Source organism: Nelumbo lutea, chromosome 1 (genome assembly GCF_056320005.1).
Source record: "Nelumbo lutea isolate HS-2025 chromosome 1, American lotus-T2T, whole genome shotgun sequence".
NCBI classification, from domain to species: Eukaryota; Viridiplantae; Streptophyta; class Magnoliopsida; order Proteales; family Nelumbonaceae; genus Nelumbo; species Nelumbo lutea.
In genome coordinates this window covers 200,554,633-200,581,209 of record NC_142684.1, presented here as the reverse complement: position 1 = coordinate 200,581,209, position 26,577 = coordinate 200,554,633, and the positions used below count along the sequence as shown (strand labels likewise).

At 37.0% G+C, this 26,577-nt stretch overlaps 1 protein-coding gene across 2 annotated transcripts; it reads right to left on the bottom strand.

Moving 5' to 3' along the window:
* Positions 1-24,817, bottom strand: LOC148880347 (vesicle-associated protein 1-3-like). Of its 2 annotated transcripts, none has more exons than XM_088962219.1 (8): positions 24,319-24,817; positions 24,028-24,098; positions 23,831-23,912; positions 23,573-23,688; positions 23,314-23,475; positions 23,137-23,178; positions 8,990-9,067; positions 1-351 (listed from the first exon to the last, which is right to left on the bottom strand). In XM_088962219.1, the coding sequence occupies exons 1-8, from the start codon at positions 24,368-24,370 to the stop codon at positions 235-237; spliced, it is 720 nt and encodes a 239-aa protein (XP_088818345.1). In that variant the 5' UTR covers positions 24,371-24,817; the 3' UTR covers positions 1-234. The 2 variants fall into 2 exon arrangements, with proteins under 2 accessions (XP_088818345.1, XP_088818346.1); XM_088962220.1 differs by lacking the exon at positions 1-351 and adding an exon at positions 1,373-1,781 and having other exon boundaries at positions 24,319-24,644.
* Positions 24,818-26,577: the final 1,760 nt, after the last annotated feature.

The following is a 26,577-nucleotide window of genomic DNA, read 5'->3' as shown; positions in this document are numbered from 1 at the left end:
TTAAAGCTAAAATAAGTTTTTTTTTTTAACTTATTGAAAAAAACCTTACCTTTTTTTCTGAAACCACAAGTAATGAATTACAATCCAGTAAGACAATAATACACAATTAAGGAAAGCCAATCACCTTACAACTACATTATAGAATAAACCCTCCTGAGGAGTTCTGATAACATCCAAACATCCAAATACTGGTACAAGGATGCTGACAAAAGTTTGATATTTGGTCTTTGGACCTCAGCGTCCTCTGTTTATGAGATAGCCGACAAGGATGCCCAGAAGACCAATCAGTACCACAAACAGGAAGGAGAAGCCACCAGCATGTTTTTTGCTAATCTCTTTTCTCATCAATTCCTGTTCAGTTAAATAATCGATCACAAAAATGCCCGACTTCAAGATGCAAACAGATTGAAATAAAGGATTGAATTTCAAATGACAATCAGACAGCCTGTAGATAGCAAACAATGCTGTTGATGCAACAAAAATGTTTTTCCTTTTTCAGGTGTTTTCAGGGGGTAAGCTAGATTTTCTTTTTTCTTTTTTGGTAAAGGGGGTTAGCTAGATTGCTGCATTTGTTTCTAGATCTGGTTCCAGACCCATATACGCCTTCCAGGTTCCTACAATGCTTTGCCTCTAATTTTCATTCAAGCGTTTTGAAAAGTCACTCCAGAGCGTGGCACCATCATTTCAAACTTATTGAAGAGATATTTTCAATCTGTAGCGAGTCAAGTGGAATATTTTCATTTTTTTTATATTAAGGCTATGTATGGTTTGAAGGAAAATGTAGGGAAAGGAAGGGAAAGGTAAGAAAACCTATACAAGATTTTTAAAGCTTTCCCTACCTTTCCCTTCCTTTCCCTACTTTTTCCTTCAAACCAAACATAGCCTAAATGTAATAGAAATACAGACAGGAAACCAAAGCTTCCAGTTCAACCCAATTAAAATAAAGGCATAATCAACAGTATAGATAATAATCACGTGAGTTGCACAATATAAGCACAGGGACCCATCTCATAAATTGGTCATTATGAGCAATCTATCTCAATCTGCCCCAGAAGTGGTACAATTTATTGAGCTAAATTTTTTATAGCTTTTTGTACCAAAAAAAAACAACCTTTTGTTTAGGTCATTTATAGGAAGAATAATAGAAATTCCAGAATTTGCAACCCTAGTGGGTGAAATTTCTTTGTTGTGATGCAAGGTCGGTCTGGCAGGTCATGAGATATCATTTATCTCAGATGCTAAGGTCTTTGCAAAGAGCATCAGAAAGGTGATTTTAAGGGGCATACTGGAATATGCAGAAATGAATATAAATCCAAGAAATGCATCAATAACACCAAGTCAACGAGAAAAAAAAAGCTCGAATGACTTTAAATAAGGTATAAAACACATAAGACATTTTATTTTTATGGCTGATATGAAATGAATGTCAATCTGTATTCACCAATATATTCATCTAATACCATCAATGAATACAGATGCAGATACAGACTGATACAATCCACGGACACAGACAGGAATCAGAAACAAGGACTGACTAAGACATCTATATAAAGGTATAAACTATTAAATGTTGATTTTAACATTATAAACCTATAGAAAAAGGTCTATAAGATCATCTTTGTTACATCATAGAAGAGTCCTTCAAGAATCCATCAAGTGTTGGAGTTCAATGCTTGTCCAACATAGACACTTCATCCATTTAGGAAGACCATACAACACTGGATACAATATGATATGAACCAGCACAGGTTGAATTGCAGTATTGCACTTGTCAACATATCCTTCAAAATCCAATATGATATACCATGTATTATATAGATAGTTTAAGCCTTGATCGGAACTCCATTAAGGGAATAAATTTGATTTTGAATTGGAAGGAGCAATTGTGAAAACTAAAGTGAATCGAATTTTCGTTTTGAAAGCCAAAAGTGAATCTAAATAACTATCTAGGTTTTGCTACAAAAAAATGCTAACATAGCAAATTACAGAAACTGAAAGTGATCTTTCCAAATAACTATCAATTGACGACACTGTTAACTTCCAAATGATTTAAATCTCCAAATATAGGGCTCTGCACCATAGTTTTCAAGGCGCCAAGGCAAGGCTAGGCGACTGGGGGGGTGCCCTGTTGCCTAGGTGATGTATTTTTTATGTTAAAAATATAGATCCTAGGGTAGTTCCGTAGGTACCATAAGTATAAACTTATGGTACTAGTAGTAGAAGTAGTAGTAGTAGTAGAAGAAGAAGAAGAAGAATATATGGAAGAGGAAAATGTGCTGATTTGATAAAATTTTAAGTTCTTCCTTACTTATTGGTTCAGGTTTTAAGTCTTTGAGGGTTCAATACAGCATTTAGCAATGTTTGTGTTGATTAAACCCTAAAATAAGAAAATAATAAAAAGAAATTAGTAATATAAACACAATTATTATTTTAGTTTAATAATAGTAGAAATCACTGATTGTAGATTTAGTTGAATTTCTTGTGAAAGGAAAAGGGGAGGAAGATAAAGATTTCAGTAGTAGAGAAGAAAAGAGAGGGAGAAAAGAGTAGGAAGTCAACCAAGATTCTTAAATTAACCCTAACCGCCAACCCCTCATTATATTTATACTTAACTTAAAGGATGAGATATTACAAGGATGCCCTTAGTAGGGCGGCTACTAATGTAGCTGAATAGTCACAACTTAAAAACATAAACTAATGGGCCTAAAGACCAACAACTTCCTAACTAAATAGCTTAAAATAAGAATAAAAAACTACTAGGCCCAACTCAACACTCCCCCTCAAGTTGGGAGTAAATGTCACACATTCCCAACTTGCGTAGATCATGCTCCAGCTTGTTCTTTGCAACACCTTTTGTGAGAACATCCACGAGTTGCAGATCAGAAGCAATGTATGGAAGACAAACTTCTCCAGAAGTTACTCTTTCTCTGATAAAATGTCTATCCACTTCAATGTGCTTAGTTTGGTCATGCTGGACTGGGTTATGGGCAATGTTAATTGCTGCCTGGTTATCACAGTATAACATCATAGGTTCTTCTGCCTGTACACCAATTTCTTCTAATAGGGAACGGATCTAGAGAAGTTCTGAAACTCCATGTGCCATGGTCCTGTATTCAGGTTCAGCACTTGATCTTGCCACCACTGTTTGTTTCTTACTCTTCCACGAGACAAGGTTACCCCCAACAAGGGTGCACACTCCTGAAGTTGATCTCCTGTCATCAAGGCATCCTACCCAATCTGCATCTGTATAAGCCTCTAGTTTCAATTGTCCATGATCAGTAAACAATATGCCTCTGCCCGGGTGTCCCTTCAGATAAGCAAGAATCCTATCAACTGCCGCCCAATGCTAGACTCGTGGAGCATGCATGTATTGACTTACTACACTTACTGTATAGGAAATGCCTGGTCTTGTCATACACAAGTATAGCAGCCAACCCACAAGTCTCTGATATCTCTCAATGTCCTTTACCGGTTCACCTTCTGATGCATTGATTCTATGGTTCTGATCGATAGGGGTACTGATTGCCTTCGTTCCAAGCTTCCATGTCTCTTGAAGAAAATCCAAGACATACTTCCTTTGAGAGATAAAAATTCCATGTTTTGATCTTGCAACTTCAATGCCTAGGAAGTATCTCAGTTCTCCAAGATCCTTAATTTCAAATTCTTTATGTAGATTCATTTTCAGACAATCAATCTCACTTAGGTCATTCCCCGTGACAACAATATCATCCACAAACAATTAGGACTGACACCAAAGATCCCCTACGCTTCACAAACAAGGTATGATCGGATTGAGTCTTGAGTGTATCCAAAAGCAATCAAGGCCTTTCTGAATCTGTCAAACCATGCTCTGGGAGATTGTTTCAAGCTATAAAGTGACTTCTTAAGCCTGCATACCTTTCCCTTTTCAATATCACTGTAAAAGCCAACAAGAAGATTCATATACACTTCCTCTTGCAAGTCCCCATTTAGGAAAGCATTCTTCACATCAAGTTGAAACAAGAGTATGAGGCAGCAAGAGAAAGAAGTATCCGAATAGAGTTCATCTTTGCAACCGGTGCAAAGGTCTCTAAGCAATCAACACCATAGGTCTGTGTGTACCCTTTTGCAACAAGTCTTGCCTTGTACCTTTCTATACTTCCATATACCTTATATTTTACCGTGTAAACCCATTTACATCCAACTGTCTCCTTGCCTTCTGGTAGATCCACAATGTCCCATGTTTGATTCTTAATCAAAGTTGCCATCTCTTCCTACATAGTTGTCTTCCACTCAGGTTTGGAGAGAGCCTCACTAACACCCTTGGGTATAGACACTGAGTCAAGGGAGGAAAGAAAAACACGGTAGGAAGGAGAAAGTCCATTGTAGGATAAGTACTGTGAAATACAATGAGCAATACACTTTCTCTTGCCTTTTTTGAGAGCAATAGGAAGATCAAGGTTATCTGTAACAGGGTTAGTAGAATCAATGGGAACTGAAATAGTAGCGGAACCAAGAGGAATACCTGAATCTATGTCAGCTAAATCTGGAGTCTCCAAGGAATCGACAAGAAGTGATGTGAGTTCTGCTGCAGTGGAATCAACCTCCTTGTGAAGTCTCTGTCGTAAGTAATGCTGAGAAGCAGGACGCAAAGGAGGTGGTAAGGTAGGTGACACAGGATGGTCAAGCACAGGAGTAGACACAGGGACTGGAACTGGGAGAGGAATAGACTGCTGACTCATTTCCCCAAAACACTCCCTTGAGAATGATTCTTTGAAAAGAAGTATGTGGATTCAAAAAAAGTGACAACCATGGTAACATACCGGCTCCCAGAGACTGGATCATAGCAACAATACCCTTTCTGATTTTCTGCATATCCAAAGAAGACACACTTTTTTGCCTTGGGATCAAGCTTTGAGCGGTGAGAACCAAGGACATGTGCAAAGTAGACACACCCAAACACCCTGAGAGGAATATGAAACATCTCCCCCTCAGGAAAAAGGAGACTGAATGGGGTGTTGAATCCAAGTATACGAGAGGACACCCTATTAATCAGATATACTGGTGTGAGAACTACATCACCCCAAAACTGAACTAGAACTGTAGATGTGCTCATCATGCTTCTTGCAATCTCAACAATGTGTGTGTTCTTCCTTTCTGCAACACCATTCTGTTGTGGACTGTAGGGACAACTGCTCTGATGGACAACACCATATTCTAACAGATATGATGCAAGTTGTTTTCCGAAATATTCCCTGGCATTGTCTGATCTAAACACCTTTATTCTTGTTTCAAACTGTGTTAGCACCATTTGATGAAATTGCCTCACCAAGGATGGTACTTCGTCACGGGATCTCATCAGGTAAATCTAAAAGCGTCGTGAAAAATCATCCACAAATAAGAGAAAATATCGATAGCCTCCCATGGAAGGAACATAGTAAGGTCCCACACATCCGAATGAATAACATCAAAAGAAGAATAACACCTTTTATTACTAGGTTTAAATGAATGTCTACAATGCTTTCCAAGTTGACAACCTTCACACTCCAGACTTGACAAACTGACTCAGAAAGTTTTGGAAACAGAAGACTCAAAGAAGAAAAAGGTAAATGGCCCAAACGATTATGCCAAAGCATAATTTGACCCACAGACCCTGACTCACTATCCCTGCTGACATCATGACTCTGATGAGGAGGAAGAACATCTAGGAGGTAGATCCCATTCACTTCACGACCATCCTTGGTGGTTTCCCAAGCAAATGTCTCTAAATGGTCAATCTCCTGCCACAGGGTTTTAAGGGCTGAAAAATAGGCTGCAACAGGTCTATCTCCCTGCCTTGTAGAAATAATCTGATTTCTCAACTGATAAGCCCTAGCAACATTCTCCCTCTATGAATAGGTTTCTGCAACCCCATCCCATATTTCCTTAGTTGTTTTTTCCCATAAAAAATTTTTACCTATATGGGGCAACATGGAATTACACAACCAAGTCATTACCATATAATTCTCCTATACCCACCGGGAGTTGCTAGTTTCGGGTTTCACTTAATCACCAATGATATACCCTAATTTCCCACGAGCACCAATGGCCATCTTTGCAGATTGACCATTCTAAGTAATTTGTACCATCCAACCTAACTGTAGTGATGGTCCCAGTCCCGAAAAGTTTTCCAGCACCTCCTTCCACTGGTCCCATTTCACTCCCGAGCTTATTTTCAACTCCGTAACCCTCCATGCTTCTCAAAAAATGTAAAGAAAAGAACTAAAATATGTAACAAGATCAAACGAAACACTTCTGGAACCAACAACACCTTTCTAGTGTCCTAGGCTGTCTTCCCACAAAAGATTCCTTTCTTGTGGAACGGGAGAAGAGAGAGGAGGCAGCCGCTCTCTCTAGAAGCCTCCAAATCAGGCAGGACTTGAACCACCCCTTACAGAAAACTCCAAGGAACCCTAAAAAAATAGGGCACCACTTCCTAAGTCAAAATTGAAGAGTCCAACAGAAACAAGACTCTTCCCCTTTCTCCAATTTTTCCTGATTTTGATGAGAAACCCTAGACCAGCTACAGGGCACACAGATCCACCAAAAAATCCAAAAACTAGGCTTGCCTGAGAACTTCGATCAGCCTCTTAAATCACCACGCAGTCGGCCAATCTAGGGCTGCATGAGGAAACAACTCAAGGAACCTTCGGCCTGCTCTGATACCAAGTAGAAATCACTGATTTAGTTGAATTTCTTGTGAAAGGAAAAAGGGAGGAAGATAAAGATTTCAGTAGTAGAGAAGAAAAGAGAGGGAGAAAAGATAGGAAGTCAACCAGGATTCTTGAATTAACCCTAGTTGCCAACCCCTCATTATATTTATACTTAACTTAAAGGATGAGATATTACTAATGTAGCTGAACAGACACAACTTAAAAACATAAACTAATGGGCCTAAAGCCCAACAACTTCCTAACTAAATAGCTTAAAATAAGAACAAAAAACTACTAGGCCCAACTCAACAATAATGTTAATTATAATCTCAAAAAAGAATGAATAAGATAGTATTTTATAGTAGGAAGTAGAAAACTGCTAGGCGATTAGGCGAGGCAAGCCTCAAAGAGCGCCTTGTCGCCTAGGCGTTGCCTTGACAACTATGTTCTGCACTATCTTCTCTGCTATACCTTTATTTACATGGCAGCCATGGATGGACTGACACCTTTCCCTGTCGATAGCCAATACAGCATTACGAACCTCCATGGTTTTTTCGTAGAAGAACCCCCATGGTTGATGGATTCCATTTATCCTCCTAGAATCTCATATTGGACATTCCTCCCTTTCAGAAAGTTCCGAGATTACTGAATTATTATCAAATCTTAACTATGCTCTTCCACACACTACTAGTAACATAATAGTTTTATCACCCCTCTTAATATGCTCCTCTTTCCAAAGGATTCATTACCAATTTTCAAAAATTTCTTAAATGTGCCAAGGTAAATAGCTTAAATCCAAGGTAAGCTGCCATAGTTGTCAATATTTAACCTCAGCACTCATGATACCTCAGTACATTTATGTGCTAAGCATATCCATATCTGACACAATAATACTAGATAAGTCGCTATATTGAGTGAATAGTTCTGGAGCAAGCCTTATGGTAGAATAACTTCTAAAAATATGTAATTTTTTTTTTTTGTTTTTTTCCTTTTTTATTTCTTTTGAAGGGCTACACAATGGGGGGTAGCCCACCCCCCAACCCAGGTGCAGGCGGGATTCAATCCCAATTCTCCACTATGACTAGCAGGAGACCTTGCCAACCAGCTGGTTGGCACCTTGCAAAAAAATATGTAAATGTTATATTTAATAAATGTATAATGTGAAATCTTTTTAGACGTGAAGTTTTATTAAATCTAACAGGATATAAGTATTGACAAATGATAATTATCTTAAAAACAAAACATAAGAACATGATATCACCATATTAAATGGGATGCCCATACCCATATATGCTCTGGGTCCTAAGAAACAGTATTGCACTACTGTTTCCATCCACATGTTGTGTCCATAACTTTATCTAGGCATCTAAGCTCAAAGTTCCTGCCCACATGATTTCAACCTCACAAATACCAAAAACTTCATTCCTTGTCAAATTTACTCTGAACATACACTTCCAGTTTCATGAGCATGATAACAACAAATGATGGAAATGTTGGTAATATGCTCAATCAGTCCTCCAAATGGAAACGGTGAATCGCTTTGTCGAATTCCTCTTAAACCCTCAAAAAAAAATTGTTCAGGTTTCCACTAAATAGAACAAAGAATTAAGATGATGACAACAAAATGTCATTGCAGCCATGGCCCATGGACATGAGTTAATCTCAATAAAAGAATTGAAGAGGCTTCTTTGGAATGCTGGGCCCTAAAAGGGAGATTGTCTCAAGTGTTCATGGTAATGAACACAGTAATGAAGTACCACAGGCACTCACTTAGATAAAGGGGCATAGATTTCAAGGCTTAACGACAGTCTACCTGGGCAGTTCAAGGCTGCACACTCAGCTAGCCTCATAAGAGCACCCACCAGTACCAAGTAGATATTAGCCTATCCTATAGAGATCAACTTCGGTCAGGGCAAGTCCGTGCTCACACCGTCCCAACAGCCTCTTGCAACCTTGCATCGGGAATATCTCCCCATGAAATAAAGCACATGAGTAGGGAGATATTCCCAATGCAATGCTGTAAAGGCTGCTCGAACAGGCGTTGCTCTGACAGAAGCCAAACTCTATGCTATCAGGTAATTACTGACAAGAAAATAGTTTCTAATTCTGTCCTCTTGCCTTGATCCATTAATGCTCTAGTTCTAAACAATGATATGGCACCACAGAACTCGAGAGAGAAATAGAACTAATAAAGGGCAAATTCGACTAACATAAATATCTGGTTACTTGCAAGCTATAATGGAAACTTAAATATGAAAAGATATTAATGAAAGAGATGTTACAGAGACAAAAAATGTGGAAATATTTAGTAACCATACCAATTCTTGATGGAGTTTCTGATTTTGTTGAAGAGCATATGATTTCTCTGCATTTAACTTGGAAATGATAGACAATGCCTGAGTTATAAAAACTTGTCAGGAGGCTGATATCTATAAATATAACAAACTGCATGATCAAAAGCAAACGATGACACTTTAGAAATTCATCAAGCTCAACAGTTAATTCTATTATCTTCAATATCAATAAATAGGGCACTGTGTTTTTGGGCTCAGTTTTAAGACTGAATATTAAATTATCTTTGTATTTTCTTGGAGGTAGCCGAGGCTGCCTTTGTACATTCCTCTTTCTCCCAGTAATAAAATTTGATTTTGATGCTGATTAAAAAAACTAAGTGGCGAATGGGCCACTAGCTCATTTACATCATTCCTCAATGATCATCAATTTTAAACTATATGATGCTTTCCTTTTATCAGCACAAATTTATGCATTTTCTTACAAGAACAGCATGCCATAATCCAAAATGCCTAATAACCTTGACCATTCTAAGGCTGTATGTAGATTGTTGTTGGGGAGCGCGTGCGCAGGGGGGGCACAGTAGAGCAGGAGACGATCCAAGGTAGATTCTAGAATAAATAACCCCTACCCAATTCACTGAAAACAAAAGGAAAAAGCAGCAAAAGAATCAATTGCTTTCCATATTGTTTGCAGCCCCACTTTTGAGCCAAACTGTATAGCACAGAAAGCAGCAGATTGCCAGTTTCCAATCACACTTTTCCATTCCCATTCCAATTCAAATACAGAATAATAAATTCTAACTTCCAAATCTAACATAAATAGAAAGCTCTTGCATCATGAACAAATTGCTGTTATGACTTACGAGCTTCAAAGTAACCAAAAAAATCATTAAAATGAAACAACCGGTCACTCCAATCATTTAACAATAATATAGAAAAGGAGTACTGTCAAAAACAATCTAGAAATGGATGGTTTTTATAAACCATAATATAAGTCTAGTACTTGTCATTATTTAAGATGGAAAAATCTATCTAGTTGAATCATCCATTAAAAGTAATCTAGAGAGAGAGAGAGAGCTGTAAACCTTCTGTTGAAGGGGACCAGATCTAGTAGGCACAATATAGTAAGCACATTCAATGAGCCCTTGATAAATATTCTAACAACTGTCAAAAGTGGTTTTTAATCTTTTTCAAGGGTAGGCTGGGGATATTTTAAGGGCAGGTATCAAAAAAATTTTAAGTGCTCATTGAACGTGCTTACAATGTTCCTATCTGATCCAGATTGCTGTTGACGCAAGGAGTAAAAGAAGAAAGTTCAGAAATAACAATTAACAAGTAATGGAGAGGCCCATACCATGGTTTGTATCATTAAAAAAAAACAAATAAACAGCTAGATAAAACCCAAATTCAATTTCACAAAGTAGGTCAATGTAGACATCAAACTTATTCAAAAGAAATCAAAAGAAACAATCACAGATTGAGGTTTGTGTCTTTCCTCAAACAAGGTTTAAATTATAATGTATGTTACAAAACAAAACATGAGAGAGAGAGAGATGAACATAAATATAAAAATTATGAGAATTGGAGGGAAAAAATCCATTGCAAACATCACATAAAAAAAAATTTTGAGAGAAGGAGAAAAAGCAGGCAGGCAACATCAAGCAAAGCAGAGTGAAAGAGCAAACCAGGCTGGGGGATAAGAAGCTAAAAACTACTGACATTCCATCAAAACTTTCTAGATATTTTGAATTGTGATATGGTATCCCTACCGACTAGAGAGATATACCCTACCTAACAAGCACTCTTAGAAGGGGCTAGTAGGGCAAGGGGTAAGACCAAAAAAGACATGGGTCAAAGTAGTAAGAAATGATTTAAGTGACCACCATTTAACAATGGATATAGCATTAAACAGAACTACGCCAATGTGAGCTTGTCTTACACTACCGGTCCCAAACCCCAATAAAGAAGGGTGTGTCAGGTAGGCAGCCAACATTAAAACTTTTGCCAAACTCAAACTCTCATGATATGGATCCCAATTTGTCTTTCCATGCTCATACTAGGGTGTTCTCCAAAAGCAACATGCTGCATCCTAACCGGAGTGTAGTATTAAGTGGGCAAGGGTTTGCTAGGATGGTCCCGTAAGTGACTCACCATAACAATGCCCGATTGTGGTGCCAAAGTGGAGAGAAGAGAGGAGAACGATTGGAAGGCTTCAAAAACTTAGGAGGGCAGCACCCCTCTAATTATTTATAGGTATGGACAGCATTACAATGAAAGAAGGAAATTACAAAATACCCCCACATAGACTAAAAATAAATGCAAACAGAAAAGAGAATTAATAGCTCTAACAACACTCCCCCTCAAGCTGGGTTGTATATATCAATCATGTCCAACTTGTCACATAGGGAGTGCACACCTCACCCTTCTCAATATGTTTTGTCATCATGGAGTACAAGACTACAAGCAATGTTTGTAGCCACTTTATTGTCATGGTAGAGAGACATTGGTCTATCAACATCAAACCCCAACTCTCCCAACAAGCTCTTGATCCAAGCACCTCTGCAACTCTATGTGCCATAGCTCTACATTCAGCTTCAGCAATAGACCTTGCCACTACCCTTTGCTTCTTGCTCCTCCAAGTCTTCCACCTACAAATGTGCAATACCCACTGGTTGATTTTCTGTCATCCACAACACCTACCTTAGTCTGCATCTATGTAAACTTCTACTTTTACTTTCAGATGACTGTTTCCTAAACAACCACCCTATTCCTAGGAACTTTTTCAAATACCTGAGGACCATCTAAGCACCTTCTGAATGGGATGCTTTGGGGAATGCATAAGCTACCTCAAGGCCCCCACAACATAGGCATTGTCAAGACATTTTATTGATAGGTAAAATAGTCTTCCCACCAACCTCTGAAACTGTTTTACATCATTCAAAGGTTCATCATTGCAATCACCCAATTTGTGATTCACATCAATAGGGATATCGATAGGTTTTGCACCTAGCTTGCCTATGTTCTACAAGAAACCTAGGATGTACCTCTTTTTTGGAACAAAGATGCCCTTTTGAGAATGAGCAACCTCGATTCCAAGGAAATACCCTAGGGGCCCTAAATCCTTCACTTCAAATTGGGTAGCCAAAAGAACTTTCAAATTCTGTAGCCCCCACAACAAACTATCAACACTGCAACCTTCCCTTGACCCCCCCCCTCTCTTAACAAAGAGGATATGATCAAACTAACGTTGCTTAAGACCAAGCTGTGGAACTGGTGAGCATTCGGTTTATTCGGTTAAAAACCGAACTGAATAAACTGAAATTTTAAAAACCGAAACAGAAAAAAAAAATGAAAACCAAACCGAAACCGAATTAAAAAGAAACTGAAATAATTAAAACCGAAATTCTTGATTCAGTTTTCGATTATTTCTATTAAAAGCGAATTTCATTAACAATTTAACATACATATAATATTATATATTATAACATATAATTATTATATTATATATATAATATATAATATATAATGAAACTGAATTTCGTTATAATATATTATATATTACATGTTATATAATGAAATTTGGTTTTTTTAGTTAACCAAATTTCTAATTCTGAAAACCAAAACCAAAATTTTCAAAAATTGAATTAACCAAAAACCAAAAAACTGAACGGAAAAACTAAAACCAAAATATTTGGTTCGGTTTTTACCGAATAATGCTCACCCTTACCATATGGAACTTGCTAAACTAGGCTCTCAAGGATTGTTTCAACCCATACAAGGCTTCGAAAACTTAGGAGGGCAATACCCCTCTAATTATTTATAGGTATGGACAACATTACAATAAAATAAAGGAGAAATTACTCTAACAACACTAACAACACTATAGAAAAGAATAGCACATTACTCTAACAACACTATAGAATGGGGGCAAGTAAAAAAGCTAGTCCAAGAAACACAACTTCGTTTAGCCTCTTGAAATGTAGAACCATTAACAAGAAAAACTATGAAATAAGTAACACCGAAGAGAATGGTTAATATTGCATGCCTACAAGAAATTAAATGGAAGGGTAAAAAAACCTAAAGAAATTGATGGCTACAAATTATGGTATATAGGAGAGGTAAATAATAGAAATGGTGTAGCGATAATAGTAGATAATGATTTAAAAAATGAAATTGTAAATGTTAAATGACTTAGGGATAGAATAATTTTAATTAGACTTGTTTTAGGTGAGGAAATCATTAACATAATTAGTTTTTATGCACCTCGAGTGGGTCTAGAAGAAAACATTCAAAGACAATTTTCGGAAAACTTAGAAAGATAAATCCAAAAAATCCCAAATGAAGAGAAGATTTTTATAGGAGGAGACTTAAATGGGCATGTAGGGAAAAAAGTGTAGGATGTGATATTATGATATGGTGCATGAAAGACTTGGATTTGGGTAGACGAATGAATCAAGAGGTACAATATTAGATTTTACAATAGATTATGATATGGCAATTTTAAACACATTTTTTCCAAGAATGATGAACACTTAATTACATTTAAAAGTGGGTCAAACATAAGTCAAATAGATTTTTTTCCTTACAAGAACAAAACAAATTATGTGTAAAGATTGCAAAGTTATTCTAGGAGAAAGCTTAATAACACAACATAGACTACTGGTGGTAGATGTGCATACTAGAAAATGGAAGAGAAATAGAGAAGAAAATAGGTGCCCAAGAATTAGGTGGGAAAACCTAAAAGGACAAAAGCCAGCTCAATTTAGAAATAGATTGAAAACAAAAAGGAATTGGAATTTAGATGATAAGACTAATGATATTAGGCTTGAAATGGCAAATAATATAAAGAAAGTAGCAAAGGATGTCTTAGTAGAAAATAAAGGGAATTGAAAAGTATTAAAGAAACTTGGTGGTGGAATTAAAAGGTTCAAAATATAATTAGACTAAAATGAGCATGCTACAAAGAATGGCAAAAAGCTAGATATGTAGAAAAATGGGAAAAATATAAAACCATAAGAAATTTAAAAAGAAAGTGAATGAAGTTAAATGTAAGGCTTATGATGAGCTTTATCATAAATTAAACACTAAAAAGGGAGAAAATGGAATGTATAAACTTGCAAAGCTAAGAGAAAGAAAAGGCAAAGATTTAAACCATGTTAGGTGCATTAAAGATGATGATCAAAGAGTCTTGGTTAAAGATGAGAAAATCAAACAAAGGTGGAAAAACTATTTTGCAAAATTATTATATGAACAACAAAGAGAGGGTGCTAATGGACAAGAATCTAGCAATTCTAGTAGTGTGTTGAAGGCATTTTTTTTTAATCCAAATAATATTTAATAATTCAATAGCCCAAATAAGTGGGTTGGCAAGTCTGCTAGCCAAATCATGAAAACTATAAAAAAAGTATCCCACATGGGAGTTCCCTCTCTTTATGTGGGAGGGACAGGTGTCATTCACCTAGGAGGAGGAGGAGGTAGTTACATAACTACCCCACTCCCTACTTAAGCTCCTTAAGGGGAAGCTAGATGCATTGACACAGGCTATTCGGAGAAAAATCTCTCAAGAGATTCTAAAGAAAAGCTAAGATAAAGAGAGAAGAAAAGAGAAGTGCTCAAGGGAAGGTAAAGAAGGAAAAGTCTCACTAATACAGGTAGAAAAAGGAAAGTCCTCTCTGTGAATACTTCCTATATATGTCTTCTGCTATGTATCATTTCTCTCTCTTTTATTTTCACTTTTGAAATGGAAATAGAGGGAAATAAACCATCTACGACCAAGAGCCTCTATTTGGTTGATTATGGTCCCTCTTTCAAGACAAAGTGAGGGATTAAACCATCTACAGTCTAATTCTCAAGGGCTGATTATGGTTCCCTTCAAATGAAAATGAAGAACATGAGGATAAAAACCGTCTACAATCAAATATTCAATTTGATTCACTATTTGATAGTTTTCAAGGTACCAAGGCGAGGCTAGGCGACAGGGGGGCGCCTAGTCGCCTAGGCTATGGATTGTTTTAAGTAAAAACATGTATCCTAGGGTAGTCCCCTAGGTTCCATAATCATATTTCCTTAATAAATATCCATAGTTTCCATAAGAAAAGTATAAACTTCATGTTAAAGTATAGAAAATCAACATATTCCAACATATTCATGAGAAGAAAAAGAAGAAAGAAAAGAAAATTTGAAAAATATAGGGGCTGAACCCCTATTTCTGTTATAGGAATAGAAGAAAAGAAAAGGTGGAAGAAGAAGAAAAAGAAATTAGTATATAAAACACAAAATTAGTAAAGAAAAAGAAGAAAATGTGTTGATTGGACAACATTTTATGTTCTTTCTTACTTATTGGTTCAGGTTTTGAAGTCTTTGAGGATTCAATACAGCATTTAGCAATGCTTGTGTTGATTAAACCCTAACAAATAAGAAAATAACAAAAAGAAATTAGTATATAAACACACAAAATGAATATTTTTAGTTTAAAAATGTCTATTTTATAATTATAACCTCAAAAAATTAAGAATATAAAAGTTTGTTATAATACGCTATAGAAAACTGCTTGGCAATTAGGCAAGGCGAGACTCCAAGGGTGCCTTGTCGTCTTAACAACTATGGACTACAGTTCCCTCCTTGTACACAAAAATCCAAAGGATTAAGGCTGTTTACAGTCAGAATTTCATTTGATTGCCTACAGCTTATTGTGAAGGAGTGAGAAGGAAATCTTCCTTGCATCAAGAAAAGAAAAGAGAGAAATGTATTGTTGTAGAGTTTCTCAATTGTATTTTCTTTTTCTTGTTTTTGTTCTTCTCATTCTTGTGTACGTGATGTAAAAGAAACACAAATGAAAAGTTCTTTTTTAGTACTCTGTTGTACTTTTCTTTTGTTCTATGCATTCATTTCTCTAAGTCAGAATCAAAAGGTGTTCTCTACTTTCTTATGGTGATGTAATTAAGGGGAACGATTTATATGATTCCCTGAATGGGCCTTGCCCAAAATAATAAAAACTCAATCACTTGATTGAGTGAAACATGCTGCATGAGAATTTATTAAAATTTTTACCCCAACATTGTTTCAAACTTTTAATTGATAAAACAAGAGGTTTTAAAATAATTAGGACTAAAACAGAGTATATGAAATGTAAATTTAGCAATAATAAGAGTATAAATCAAGACACACTTATGATTAAAGACTGTAGAGATAGTTAATAGTTTTAGTGTGTGTGTGGTTCCAGCCCCACACTTATTTTTATTTTGTTTATTTCTTTTCTTATTACAGTTGGGCCGGATGGGCCTTGTTTATTATTTGATTTGTAGGTCTTTTATTTTAAGTAGGGGTATTAGAGTAACTCCCACCTTTGTAAGGATACAAACATATATATAATTTCTAATGGGGCGGCAGTATCATCTAACCAAACCCCTTCTTTCTTTCTCTCTTCTCTTCTTCTTCTCTCTCTATCTCTTTCTTCTTCTCTTCGAAGCGTGTCTTTCCTTTCTTTTCTTGAATTACATCAGACCACAGTTTTGTTCTATTTATTTTTATTCAAGTTGGTATCAGAGCTCTTGGCGAGAAAGACTAGGGCTCTCATGTGAGCCCGATCTGGTCGGCTACATGAGAATTATTTAGATCAAGACTTCTGCAGTAGTGCCTGGTTCTTGGAGGTTACTGGAGTGTTGGAGACTGCCCAAGAAGGTGAAAGACTCCTGGAGAATTGCCCTGTGACCAGGAAGAATCAGAGTTTAGGTTCGATTAAGATTAGGTTTTCAAACTAAAGTGGGCGATTAGAGTTTTTTCTGAGAAAGGTAGAACCTTTAGTTAAGCCGATCTTGCTTAGAAGTTGTCAAGACCTTTTTTAAGCAGCGGCTGATAAATCTGAGTATTCTCTGCTATCTTCTCTCTTGTTTAAGCCCCTTTGACCTTCTTTTTGAGAATTCAAGGACTGTTTTTGATTGTTAATGAACTAGGGAGTTGACTTTTGACTGTAATTGCATTCTTGGAAAGGATCTGTCGGCTGAGATTAAGTTCTTGGTGTGTATTCTTGCTGAGATTAAAATCTGGGTTGTTTTCTCTAAACTTTTAGTGTTGCAGGAAAAAAAAAAAAAAAAACCTTTTCAGGTCTTCTTCTTGGAGCTTTTGACCTATTAGTGCTCTCTTAGAATGGAGAAGTTTGCAAGTGAGTTAAAAACACAAGGGGAAGGATTTTTTGGGACTGGTAACATGACTGAAAACTCATTTCAGATTACCACTATTAGGTTTGATGGAACCAATTACTTGGAGTGGGCCCAATCAGCAATGATGGCTATTGGAGGTAGAGGTAAATTAGGTTATGTGACCGGAGACACAAAGAAGCCAGCCAAGGAAGATACATTACATATTCATCAAAAAAAAAAAGATACATCACATCCGAAATGGGTTCAAGAGAACTACTTGGTGATGACTTGGCTATGCAATTCTATGCAGCCCCACATCAGCCGAAACTACCTTTGGGCAAAAACAGCCAAGGAGATTTGGAGCAGCATGAAGGAGACTTATTCCCAACGACTTAATGTTGCTAGGGCTTATAAGCTGAAGTGTGAAGTGAATAACCTCAAGCAAGGGGAGAAGCCAGTCTCAGTGTACTTTGCTACTCTGAAATCCCTTTGGCATGAAATTGATCACTTGGAAACTATTGAATGAGAAAGCCAGAGGGATACAGCAACATATAGAAAATTGATTGAAACAAATAGAGTCTTTGAGTTCTGAGCTGGTCTAAACTCAGAGTTTGACATTATAAGACAGCAACTTCTCACTAGGAAGAGTGTGACTTTATCTCATCCCTACTCATTGGTTCACAATGAAAAGAGTAGGAGGAAGGTTATGCTATCTTTTCAGCCTACAAAAACAGACTAGCAACAACAAAATCTAAGGTTGGAAGGGAGAAGGAAAGGGAAATTAAGAAGGAAGACAAAAGAGACATTTTTTGTGATCATTGCAAGAAGCCTAAACACACTAAGGACACTTGTTGGAAGTTGCATCCTCACCTAATGCCAGCGAGACTTAGAAACAAGAAGGGGAGTGCTAATGTGGCAACTACTACAAACAATGCATCTTCTTCCAGCACAAGGACCACATCCTTTGATGCTTTAGCTACTGTCCGGGCTGCATTGACACAGCTAGAGAATGAAGTTGGTTTCTGGAACCACATCTCAGCCTTTAGGTACCACATCTGCTCATCCTACTTCAGCCCTTGCTCATACAAGTACAAGAGCTACAGCATGTCATGCTTCTGCCCCAGGTAACACTAGACCATTCTAGGTAATAGATTCAGGTGCTTCAGACCATATGACCAGTTTATCTACTTTGTATACTACCTATTGTTTATCCTCTAGAAGAGACAAAGTATCTTTTGTTGATGGCTCCCTTGTGCCAATTTCTAGTTAAGGGAGACATCAGACTGTCTGATGCCATCTCCCTATCCTCAATTTTGCATGTTCCTAAGCTTAGTGCTAAGTTGCTTTCAGTTAGTAGTATTACTAAGAATCAAAATTGTTCAGTAACCTTTTTTTCCTTATCGTTGTGATTTTCATAATCTGGAAATGAAAAATGAGATAGGGATTGGCCGTGAGACGAATGAAGCCTATCTGCTTGAATATCCACAAGGGAAGATGAGTGAAGTTGGGAAATTGTTTCTCTCAGTCTTGGAGTCAGATTATGCTTTGGCATAATTGATTAGGTCATTTGTCTTTTGGGTCTTTGAAGAGCTTGTTTCCAAATTTATGAGTCAGTCTAAGTGTCTAGTTTGAAGTGTGAAATTTGTGAACTTGCAAAGCACTGTAAATCATCTTATCCTTTGAGTAATAAAAGAAGCAACCTTCCTTTTGAAATTGTGCATACAGATGTTTGGGGACCATATCATACTCCCACCATGGGGGGTACAGATATTTCTTGTTATTTGTTGATGAGTATACCTGCTTCTCATGGGTTTACCTTATACACTCTCGAGATGAGGTCCCTTCTCTGACCCAGGCTTTCTATTAGATGGTTATGACCCAATTTCAAACCAAGATCAAAATTAGATCCGGTAATGCCAAGGAGTACTTTGCAAAACCCTTGGCATCATATCTCCTAGATCATGAGGTCATTCATCAAAGCACATGTCCTCGTACACCTCAGTAGAATGGGGTCGCTGAGAGAAAAAATAGACATATCTTAGAGGTAACCAGAAGCATCATGCTCAATTCTAATGTTCCCATACGCTTTTGGGGGGATGCAATCCGTACAGCTGTTTACCTTATTAACAGGGTTACTTGACAGGTTCTAGCCATGAAAACACCATTCAGCCTTCTATATCCAGACAAGGACCCATTCACTATTCCCCTCAAAACTTTTGGGTGTACTTGTTTTGTTCAAATCCTTAGACCTCACCGCTCCAAGTTTGATCCCAAAGCTACTAAATGTATTTTCCTTGGGTATGCACAAAATCAAAAGGGATATTGTTGTTATGAGCATGTTCCAAAGAAACGTTTTGTGTCCATGGATATCACCTTTTTTGAGGATCTGCCCTACTATCATAGGGCTTCTCCTCAGGGGGAGAGTGGTGAGGAAGGGATTTTAGTTTCAGCCCCAAAGTCCCTTTACCTATCCCGGTTAATGAGGGGGTGTGTTGTGAAGAGGGTTGTCAAAAGTGTAAGGAATTGAGAGTGTATAACAGACAGTGGTGGAGGCAGGTTGATTCCCATCCTCAGTAGCAGTCCAAGCCAATCCCAACATCTTCTACAGCCCCAGATCCAGACACTATCATTGCCTCCACTATTGAGCTCACTATTGTAGATACTTTGCCTGACACCGTTGATCCTCAGCCTCCTCCTTCAGATGAACTTTATCTTCCAATTGCAATTCGTAAAGGGAAGCGTCGTTGTACCTCATCCACTGGCCATTGTATCTCCAAGTTTCTTTCCTATGATTGTCTCTCAGAATCCTATAGATCTTACATGGCATCTATTGCTACTATTCCTACACCTAGAACAGTGCAAGAAGCTCTATTGATACTTGAGTGGAAGGAAACAATGAAAGCAGAGATGGATGCTTTTGTTAAGAACAACACATGGGAACTAGTTAATTAGCCTGAGGGGAAGAAACATGTTGATGCAGATGGGTGTTTACTGTGAAATATAATGTTGATGGCTCTGTAGAGAGATATAAGGCCAGATTGGTTGCAAAGGGATTCACACAAACCTATGGCATAGACTATATGGAAACCTTTGCACCAGTTGCAAAGATGAACACTATCAGAGTCCTACTATCCATTACTGCGAACTTCTCATGGCCACTATTTCAGATGGATGTTAAAAATGCTTTCCTCAACGGAGACTTGCAAGAGGTATACATGGAGTTACCCCCTGGTTTTACAATATAGAAGAATGAATGAAAGTTTGCCTACTGAAGAAGGCTTTATATGGGATGAAACAATCTCCAAGAGCTTGGTTTGATAGGTTTAGGCTGGCTTTGGACAAATTTGGTTACATACAGGCTCAATCAGATCACACTCTCTGCTTTAAGAAGACAGACTCTTCCCTGACCCTACTTGCTGCCTATGTGGATGACATTGTGATAACAGGGAGTGGTACTAGTGAGATTGAATCTCTTAAACAGCATCTTCACAAGGAATTTGAAGTGAAGGACTTAGGGGAACTATGCTATTGTCTCCCTTATATTGCCTCAGACATGCAGTTAGCTGATCTCTTTACTAAAGCAGTCACAAAAAACAAGTTGGAGTCAGATTTATGCAAATTTGGAATGACAAATATCTACTCCCAACTTGAGGAGGAGTATAGAGATAGTTAATAGTTTTAGTGTGTGTGTGTGTGGTTCCAGCCCCACACTTATTTTTATTTTGTTTATTTCTTTTCTTATTACAACTGGGCCGGATGGGCCTTGTTTATTATTTGCTTTGTAGGTCTATAATTTTAAGTAGGGGTATTAGAGTAACTCCTACCTATGTAAGGATACAAACATATATATATATATATATATATATATATATATATATATATATACATATATATATATATATAATTTCTAATGGGACGGCAATATCATCTAATCAAACCCCTTCTTTCTTTCTCTCTTCTCTTCTTCTCTCTCTCTCTTTCTTCTTCTCTTCAAAGCCTGTGTTTCCTTTCTTTTCTTGTATTACATCAGACCACAGTTTTGTTCTATTTATTTTTATTCAAGTAAGACAAAGAGATAACTCAATGTGACCATTTCCAATACCTTGGTTCAATGATTCATAACAAGGGAGAGTTGAGCAGGACACCACCCAAAGTATTAGAGAAGGATGGGACAAACGGAAGGGTGCATCTAGACTTTTATGTGATAGGCGAATACCACTTAGATTAAAAGGAAATTTCTATAAAACAATTGTGAGGCTAGCTATGTTGTATGGAGCAGAGTGTTGAGCAACCAAGAAACAACATGTCCAAAAAATGAGTGTGGCAAAAATGTGAATGCTAAGATGGATGAGTGAAAAAACTAGAAAGGATAGGATTAGGAATGAAGTTATCTGTAGGAACCTAGGAGTAGCTCCAATAGGTGATAAAATGAGAGAAAGTAGACTAAGATGCTTTGGGCACATGCAAAGAAGACCACCAACTGCACCAACTAGAAAAAGCGATTTATATTACACATTGAAGGGGCTAGAAGAGATTGAGGTAGACCAAAAAGGACATGGTTAGAAGTATTAAGAAATGATTCAGGCACTAATAATTTAATGGTGCATATGGCTTTAAATAGAATGGATTGGCAAAACAAGATTTCATGTAGCTGACCCCATATAGTTGGTAGGAATGACAACAAGGCAAGTTCGGGCAAGGAACCCCCTCCCTATCCCCGCCCCTACCCCATAGTCAAGACATTGTACCCCATCCCCGATGGCAGGGAGGGTTCAAGGCAAGGCACCAACTCCTCGTCAGGGACGGGAATCCCCGAATTTTCCCTGCCCACCTAAAAATAATCTAATTTGTGGATATTTTACAAATAGGATTATAGGAATTTGAGGATATTTTAGGAATTGGATTATAAAGATTTGGGAGTACTTTATAAATGGAATAATGGGATCCTAAGATTTCAAGAATTTGACAAAAACTTGGACATATTTTAAAAATCAATATTAAATCTAGGGATATTTTACTAATTTACCATCGAGTTCGAGGCGAGTTTGGGGAATTATACTCAAACCTTGTAACTGCCCCGTCCCCAATTCAGGGAAAAAATTTTTTTCTCCATCCCCACACAGTCCCCATTTAAGATCAAGGAAAACCCATCCCACGTGGGGCAGGCCCCAGTTTTATGAGGAAAGTTGACATAGCTAATAGTTGGGATAATCAAAAAGAACAGAATGGCGAAAAGGATTCATGTAGCCAACCTCATATAGTTGGGATAAGGCTTGCATGATGATGACTTAAAAACTAAAGTTTCCCAATTTTCTATTCTGTATTTTGAAATCCATATTATTCAAAAATTATATATATTCCCAAATTATTCGCATTTTTTGTGATTTTTGAAAATACACAATTCAGGATGTTTTCTTCAAAGAAACATATGCATGTAATCTTCACATGATACAAAAATTTGCTAACCATGATTCCTCACCATATTAGAGCTGAAAAAGAGCTAGAATGAAGGATTGTACCACTGAAAAAACAAAGTGCAAACATACCTTGTATCTTATGAAATTCCAATATAATCACTTTTAGTTGAAGTTTCAATTCCTTATGCTCTCTATGCCTCTACCCTCTTATTACTTGTTCTTTTGGATAGTAACTTCATTGTTAATCTCACTTTTTGCATATACAGTATCTTCCTGAAAACAGGACTAATCTTGAAGAAGGAACATCAAACAAGAATTGGCTTCCCTCTATGATCTAGGAAATCTGTTATGTGAGTTACATGTGAATAAATTATCTCGGATAAGTGCAAGATACTATAAAGTCCAACGTCAACATGCATTAACTTGCTGAGCAAATATGGACCAAAATTCAGTTATGAAAGCACAGGAAAAAGTGTAGTAAAATCCAAAAGTTAAAATAATAAAAAAAAAAAAGGGAACAAGAGCTCTGCCAAAACCAGTAGGCCTGAGAGATACTGAACAAGGAGAATCAACTTTTAAATGCATGTACTGAAAGTAAAAGAATAATCAATTTTACCTCTGAAGATTTCTCTTTTTGTTCCTCTACCGATCTTGTTGTCTGAAATTTAAAAAGTGCAATGAAAAAAGTAAAAGTAGAGGGAAATAATATAACAAATTGGTGGTTAAATTACAAAACAGAATAAGTATCAAATGCCCTTGGAGCAGGGATACAACAATAATAAGAAAGACTTACAACTTCAGATAACCCCATGTTTTGGTTGCCATTCTCTAGGATAGGTGCCCTAGGAGAAGATCCTTCTTCAGATCCTTCAGGAACAGGGGAGGGAGGATTAGCGGGAATATAAACCACCCTCAATTTGAACTCCTCCACAACCTTCCCAGCCTCTTTATTGAACTAGGGAATCATTTTATGCCACTTATGAGTTGCCAGAAACAAAAGGCCAAAAGAAGATACCAACAAAATGGATAAGAGGAAAGAAAAAACACCCTACCATCTCTGGGGTTATATCCTTTGTGGTCGCACCATGAGGAGCAGCAACACTCTGAAGGAGGAATTTGTCTTTGCATTGCATATCAGATGGGGCCTCCTTTTGCGCTTGCATTGTCACTAGTAGGATGCAAGATCAATAAGAAGAGCAAACAAGAAAGCAAACACACGATTGGTTGAAACTTACAACCCATTAACAATCAAAACAATAGTAAAGGTCCAGAAGAAGAAAAACTAGTTTAGGTTAGAGATTGAAGGTCACCTGTGACATCGCATGTTGTCCCAGGTTGGACTATTCCCGTGTTAGGCCGCACGCAGTATTTCTTGGGGTTAGTTGTTTTAACCTTCCATTTTGCAGAATTGATCAAGTAAAATAAGTATCAAGCTCAACCATTACAACCTAGATTAACAAACACGAAATCACACGGCGAAATGACAGCAGAATGCAAGCATAAGTACCTTGAAGGCTACATATTGTTCGGTCTTGTTTGTCAATTGCAGAGAACATGAACTCTGCTTCTTCAATTCAACTTGTCAAGACATACAAGGCAGGCAAAAAGAACATGCAAGAGGATTAGAAACACAAAATTGAACTAAGAAATTGAGAGTACAGAGGATCTAGGGCAAGTAATTCATCAATGGGAAAAGAAAAGAAAGTAAGAAGCACCCGCATTCATCATTAAGAGATAAATGATGAATTAGTAAGAGAGAAGATCGGGCAATGGCAATCGTAGGACAAGACCTGCTTACATGGAAATTTGAGCTCGTGGGGTTGAATGTTGATAAGATCCCCGCTACTCATAGTTAAATGACCAGCTTCACCAGACGAAGATTCTGATTTACGGCGAATTTCGATAGTGATCAAAGGATAAAAACAGAGATCGAGAGAGAAATTACGAGGCAAACAAGAACCAAATAAAAGGAAGATTTTCTATTTTCTTTTTCCCCCCTTTCTTTTTGTTGTTGATGTCGATGAATGGCGGATCCATTTCTAACATCATCCACCCATACCAATACCATAAAACCCCGCAGAAAATAGAGAGAGACGAGGACAGAAGCAGAAAATGATATTGCGCTTTTAATTAATTAATTAATTAATTAATAATAAGACGTCCCCGGTGGAACACACATGGATCCTGCGGCTGCGGTGAATTCAACTGGAGCGTGTGAGTTTGATAGTGATACAGATTACAGTGTACCAGTGGGCACTGCGTGTGCGTGCCTCACTGCTCCATAACCATAAGCCACTATTATTACTAAGCTACCCCTAATATCTTCTTATATTCTCACCAAACCTGACAAATTTATCAAGGCAAAAAAATTCAAAGACGGTAGATCGTGGATGGCGCAAATGAAGCAAAGATTGGTGGTACATGTGGCATGCATATCGGCTACGTGGACCAGTGAAATCACCCACACCCAGTCACCCTGTTGGCGCGGTTGCCTTCGAAGGACGACTCATGCGTTGGGGTCGCATGTGACAACTGTTGCTGCAGAATTTTTCACGCTGACAACAGGATAATCGGTCCAGGCTCCAGCCAGAGCCAGCACCGGCCATGCCGCTGCTACCGTATTTGTATACGACCCCGATGAACTGATGTGCTCCCATTCCCATTTCATTGGGATAGCATGCGGCCACAAAGCTAGCAGCAGATTTTATTTTCTTTTCAAAAGCTTGGTTACGTCACGTGAGCTCCGGCTAGAATTTGGTAGAGCTGTTCATCGCCGGGCTCGGGCTAAGCTTTTTTTCCAGAATTTGAAAGGGTCCGACCAACGCCCAAGCGGCTCAGCCATATATATGTATTTATTTTTATATGTGCATATTTAATTTTGAATTAAATTAAATCATTAAAATACTAGCAGTGACCCCTGTAATGCATGAGCTGCTTTTTAAAAATTTGTTTTCAAGGGAAATTTTAAGTAATAGGGATTCATCAAAGTTTTTATATATTTCTAATTCTTTACATATAAAATAGTAGAAAAAAAACTATTTGCCTTTTTAGATATTGAGTTTCAAACTTATTCTTTTTTATATAGCAAAAAAAAAATGCTTAACATGAAATCAATAACTAAGTTAAAAAAAAATCAAAATTGAACTAACAAAGATAACTAAAGGCTCATCTTTAAGTGCTTTTTATTGTTGAATCATAAGAATCTATGAAACAAATCTACATTAAATTAATAAAATAAGAGAAAACCTAATAACCCATGGAAAGGACAAATAGTTTCTTTAGAATTTTATATAAGAAGAAAATTGGTTCACCCCATGTATTGGTGGGCAAATTTGGGTTTTGACATTAGCTTTGGTCAAAGCTAAGGTTCATATTTAGGTTGGCCCTTAACTTAACTCAATCCATCTAATGAATACCCCTACTTTATTAGATATATCCAAAAGAGATTAAAAAGAGATTTAAGAGGAAAAGAGGGATTTAATGGGAGGGGAGATGTTACAAACATAGACTATTAAGGTGAGAAAGAGAGAAAAATGATGTTATTAAAGAGTAAATATGGATTTTATGAGAAATAATGAAGATCCATGAGGGTATTAATTTTGATTTGTTGTATTTTTAATGATTTCATGTAAAAATTATACATATATAATTTTTCTACTATAAAAAGCACGAATGTGCTTTGAAGATTTATGGAACTTTTTCTTAACAGAAATTGTCCATACATATAAAGATGTTCATACTTGAAAAAGAAGGTCAATGATGTAAAATTCAATCACTTACAACATTTATAGCATTTATTTATCTAGGAAATAATACCACTTTTTAAGTTACTTCTATTGATTGAAATAAAACAGTCATCAATTATAAAGTAGTTCAGATCCATGCAATTGGATTTCAATAAGAATTTTCCATGTCCACTGATTAGCACAAGGTCAAACCTTTAACCATATCGATCTCTAATAAAAAGTGAAAACTAATAAAAGAGTATTTTGATTTATTTATTTTATTTTTTAAATATCAAAACTAAACTTAATGGCTCACCGTTTGCTTTCTTGAC